The following is a 5,000-nucleotide window of genomic DNA, read 5'->3' on the forward strand; positions in this document are numbered from 1 at the left end:
CCCCTCTCACATCTATTTTTCAAGACTCTTGATATCTCTTGTCCTCTTATTCTCGTTTTCTCCCCCTCTCTCTCTCTCTCTCTTTCTCTCTTGTTCTCTCATGTATTCGTTCTCGCTTGTTCTCTCATGCATTCTCTTGCTCATAAGTGGTGGCTGAAATAACCCAAATACCAAGGAGTGTAGAATCCATAAATACGAGAGTGTGTGTGCATGTTTGTGTATGTGTGTGTGTCTATCTCTCTCTCTCTGTGTGTGTGTGTGTGTGTGTGTGTGTGAGAGTGAGCGAGAGAAAGCGAGAGACAGAACACAGAACAGTAGGGGTGACCTTCAGTGCTAACTCATCATTTATGGTCGCGCTCTCTTAATGAAAAGTCAGCCCAATGACAGAGTTACTCGGGCGGAAACAGAGATGGAGGGGAAAAGCCAGGGTGGTGCTGATGGTGTTCGGATGTGTGTGTGTGTGTGTGTGTGTGCGGTCAGACAGACAAAATGAGTGAGGTGGTGGAAATGGGGCATGTGTTGGGTGGGGCGGCTGCACACACACACACACACACACACACACACACACGCACATGTGACATAAAATAATGTGTCTCCCAATTTGTCTAATTAGTTATGTAAATGTAATGTAAGTGGTGCGGCAGCTAATGAACAATTTCAATTTATCATTTCACTGGATGCCTTCGCGCTCTACCTCGGAGCGAAGCACAACACTGTATCAATATATCACAACAGAATGGAACACAAATGCCTCACTATTCCATTTGGAACGAGCACAAACACCTCATAGGGAGAGAACAAAGAGACAGACAGAGAAGGCAGACAGAAAGAGAGAAAGAAAGAGAGAGGTACAGATGGAAAGAGAGAGAGAGGGAGAGATAGAGAGAAAGAGAGAGGGAGGGACAGACGGAAAGAGAGAGAGAGGGAGAGACAGAGAGAAAGAAAGAGAGAGGTACAGACGGAAAGAGAGAGAGAGGGAGAGACAGAGAGAGAAAAAGAGAGAGGGACAGATGGAAAGAGAGAGAGAGGGAGACAGAGAAAGAAAAAGAGAAAGAGGGACAGACAAAAAGAGAGAAAGAGAGAGGGACAGACAGAAAAGGAGAAAGAGAGAGAGGGGCAGAAAGAAAGAAAGAGAGGGACATACACAAGGGGGATGCGAGACACACAGATGAGGATGAGAGATGAATGACAAATGAGGGAGAGGAAGGAAGGGTGGGTCTGATGGAGGAAGAAAGAGCGAGAGTATCCCGCAGAGGAGGAAGACGACAGGAGACGGAGTAATTGAATGATCAGGATGGGGAGGGAGGGACGGGAGGGATTAAACCAGAGCAAAGATGGAGGTCTTAGAGAAGAGGAGAGAGAAGGAACGACAGAGAGAGAGAGACGGAGAGAAACAGAGACATGTGAGGAGTGTGTGGGGGGGCTGAGATAGAGAGACATGGAGTGAGGGGGGGGAGGGTGGGGGGGGGGGGTTGATGGGGAAAGGGGGGGAGGATTGATGTGTGGGGGTGTTAATACCAAGGCTAAAATGGGATTTTAAATGGCTCAAGGTCTCGCAAAGGAACCTGTAATTATGTGTCAGCATCAGTGGCATTGTGCTTGACTTGGAGCTGCATTCAAGGCCCATACGTCCTAATTATGAAAACTGCATGTCTGTGTGTGTGTGTGTGTGTGTGTGTGTGTGTGTGTGTTTGTGTGTGTGTGTGCTGAGATGAGCCTCGGCCAGCCGGCTTGGGTAATTGGAGCATTTAAGCAAAAGCAACAAGGGGCAACCTTTCAGTGGCATAGACAACACGCAAATGATGATGCATTTAAAGAGATCAAAAAATCATCATGCTGTGTGTGTGTGTGTGTGTTATACTATTATGTGCTATTATGTTTGTGTGAGTGTGTGATCACATACTATATGTCTGTGTGTATGATCACATACTATATCTCTGTATGTGTGTGTGTGTGTGTGTGTGTGTGTGTCTCTATGTGTGTTTGTGTTCGTATGTGTGTCTGTATGTGTGTGTGTGTGTGTGTGTGTGTGTGTGTGTGTGTGTGTGTGTAGGAGAGAGGGTGAGGCAGTAAATGAGACTGGGAGTTGGCGAGGGGAAAGAGGGAAAGCCAGAGTGTGTTTAAATTGGTAGGACCAAAGAGCCAGAAAAAACTTCAACCACATTCGCAATGCCTTTGATCCTGTGTATTTGGGTGTGTGCATCTTTCTCTATGTGTGTGTGTGTGTGCATCATCTCTGCTCTTTTGATCCTGTTGCACACATCCACAGCCTCATACAATCAAACCAGCACATCTCTCTGTCATTCACTTTCACACACTCACACACACACACACACACACACACACACACACACACACACACACACACACACACACCTAACTTGAGCAGTGTGTCCCCAGTGAAGATTATTCATTTAATCTTTGTCTCCAGAGAGGACACCATTGGAGCAGCGCAGTTCCCACTCAGTTCTGTGGATTAGATCTTCCAAACTATTAGGCATCAGCAGCTACATTTTCTCTCCCATAATTCCATTCTCCTTCCCTGGCTTGATTGGATCACTCTCTCTCTCTCTCTCTCTGCTACACAACCCACCCACACCCACAAGTCTGCCTCACCTCTCCCACGCTTGTGGGTCAGCATCTTGCCTTTGCTTTCCTGACCTTTAGCAGGCTCTTCAAAACTAATAAAGCTCTCTGCTTCACTTGCTTGTGCTTCTCCCTCTTCCCCCTTTGATCTCTCTACTGCGCTTCAGCCCATTTCTTACTGCAGCTCTTCTCTCTCCTGTCCTCACTGACAGTCTCACTGCTGTTTTCTTCCCTTTCTCTCTCTCTCTCTCTCTCTCTCTCTCTCTCTTTATCTCTATCTCTCTCTCCCAGGCATCTGTGGGATAATATTTATGTTTGTCATTGCATGAAATGTTTAGCATAACTTATATCAGGGTTTCCGTTGTCCGGTAATTACCGGACATTGGCCGAAAAAAAAAATGAAATGTCCGACAAAATTAGATCTCTCCGGTCAAATTGTCCGATTGAAATTGGCTAATAATCCTGCCCCCTAACGCAATCTGAATTTGAGAATAAGCCTTAATATATAAGCCTATATTATATGTCCTCTGGCTATGTTTTTAAATGAACAGGCTCTACCGTTTGAAAAGTAAGCTATTACACAACACGCATAGCCTATGCTGCATTTCAAATAGGAAGCGCACGGGGCTTAAAACGTCCATGTTAAACAACAAACAAATGAGTGAGGCGGTTCAAACATGGCCAGGCCAAGGCAGACTAGCCTTGAAAGTTTTTTCAGAGGCCAAACGCGATGGATGATGATAAATTGGTAACGTCTGAAGCCTCAGATGTCCGGTCAACTCCACCACCACCAGATAAAAAGTAGAAGTGTCGGTATCTGTCGGAATCAGTGACATGTGAAGTGGAGTTGCGGGGGGTACGGCCGCTCCAAGAAACTGTCATTCTCCGTGTACACTGGACATGCAAAGTGTTCTTTACCCAAAGCATACAGTAGGCCTATGCGTTCTCTGTCTATGATCTGCAGGGTTAGGGCCTCCTCGACGAGGCGATTACTGGTCCGCGGATAATTTCTGACAAAATGTCCGGAAAACGAAACCTCTGCCGGTCAATTTGACCGGCATCATTTTTTTCTAGCGGAAACTCTGACTTATATATATATATATACAGTATATGTAGTGAAATCTGGTTACCATTCTTTAACTTAGTAAGATATCCCCTGTGTCATCCAAAGTCTCCCTTTCTGGAAATTTCCAGAGTGAAAAGACTGTTTGCTATAGGGTGTCTGATCGTCTTCACCCCAAGGACACAAACATAGCCTAGGCCATTAGAAAGGGTTTTGCAACATCCTTACCTCTGTTACGTAATACTAACTGGAAGGATGGATCATTGTTGGGGGGGGAAGTTTCTTGTGATTTTCCATGTGTGTGTGTGTGTTAAGGGTATAAGAGCTGGCTTCACCCAGAGATGTGTGGCATTGTTACTTGACATTTGCTGTGGATAACAGTCTCCCGGTACCGTCAATAAAGCTGCAGTCTCACACCAGTTGCCTTTGAGTAATGTTGACCACATGTCTGTCTATACAAAGGGCTGTGCACTTTCTGCTCTCCCTCTCTCTCTCTCTCTTTAAACAAGCTTTGAGGCATGCCTATAGAAGAGTATTGGCTGATCAAGCTTTGAGGCATGCCTATAGAAGAGCATTAGCTGATCAATGGCCATGTGGAAAGACATGCACTGTCTACAAACAAATGACATGAGAAGGTTGTGTCTCCTTGTTTTTAATCAGCCTGTTCCAGGGGTCCTGCTAATTAATAATTAATTGTTTTCCCTCCCTTTTCATCCCTTTCTCTTTTAGGTTTGTGTGTGTGTGTGTGCGTGCATGTGTGTGTGTTTTTTTTTAAATTAAATGACAGGAGACTGAGGGTTTCGGTTTGGAAATCATACTGATGCAATTCCATGAGATTGTGTGATTGGTTGAATAAAAGAGTTTTAACCCCTCTCTCTCTCCCTCTCTCTCTCTCTCTCTTGATCTCATTTTTAGAATCTTGCCATCCACAAGTGACAGCTTCCTGCTGAAGAACCTGGTGTCCGGCGCTGACTACAACCTGTGCGTGTTGGCCATCTTCGACGACACGGTCACCTCCCTCGCGGCCACAAAAGTGCTGGGTTGTGCCCAGTTCAGCACCAAGGACAACTACCCAGAATGCAACTCTCTGCGCGCCCACTTCCTGGGCGGCACGCTGACCATCCTGGTGGGCGGTGTGGTGGTGGTGACGCTGCTGGTGTTCACTGTCGCGCTGATGGTGCGCCACCGCGTCTGCAGCCACCACGACGACGGTTGCCACGGCGGCCTCGGAGGCGGAGGCGGCGACGAGGCCGGCTGCTCGGTGGGCTCGGCGTCGCCGGCACTCCCGGCGAAGGGCGCCGACGTCTTCGGCCAGAGCAACGGGAACGGTGGGGTGATGATGGTGGTGCTG

The 5,000-nt window shown here is 47.0% G+C and overlaps 2 protein-coding genes across 2 annotated transcripts in view; one reads left to right on the plus strand and one right to left on the minus strand.

Moving 5' to 3' along the window:
- The window catches only part of pcxb (pyruvate carboxylase b), a 217,017-nt gene that overhangs the window by 82,626 nt on the left and 129,391 nt on the right, over positions 1 to 5,000 (minus strand). The window lies entirely within an intron of this gene.
- LOC143127832 (leucine-rich repeat and fibronectin type-III domain-containing protein 2) overlaps positions 1 to 5,000 on the plus strand; it is a 38,156-nt gene that overhangs the window by 32,118 nt on the left and 1,038 nt on the right. The window contains exon 5 of the mRNA XM_076289548.1: positions 4,565 to 5,000. This exon is cut by the window's right edge and continues 1,038 nt beyond it. Within this exon, the coding sequence (XP_076145663.1) occupies positions 4,565 to 5,000 (436 nt within the window). The remainder of the gene's footprint in view (positions 1 to 4,564) is intronic.

This window comes from Alosa pseudoharengus, unplaced genomic scaffold (assembly GCF_046254945.1).
Source record: "Alosa pseudoharengus isolate Yale_2024_CS ecotype anadromous, Long Island Sound unplaced genomic scaffold, YU_APseudo_1.1 YU_APseudo_1.1_scf_17, whole genome shotgun sequence".
Taxonomy (NCBI): Eukaryota; Metazoa; Chordata; class Actinopteri; order Clupeiformes; family Clupeidae; genus Alosa; species Alosa pseudoharengus.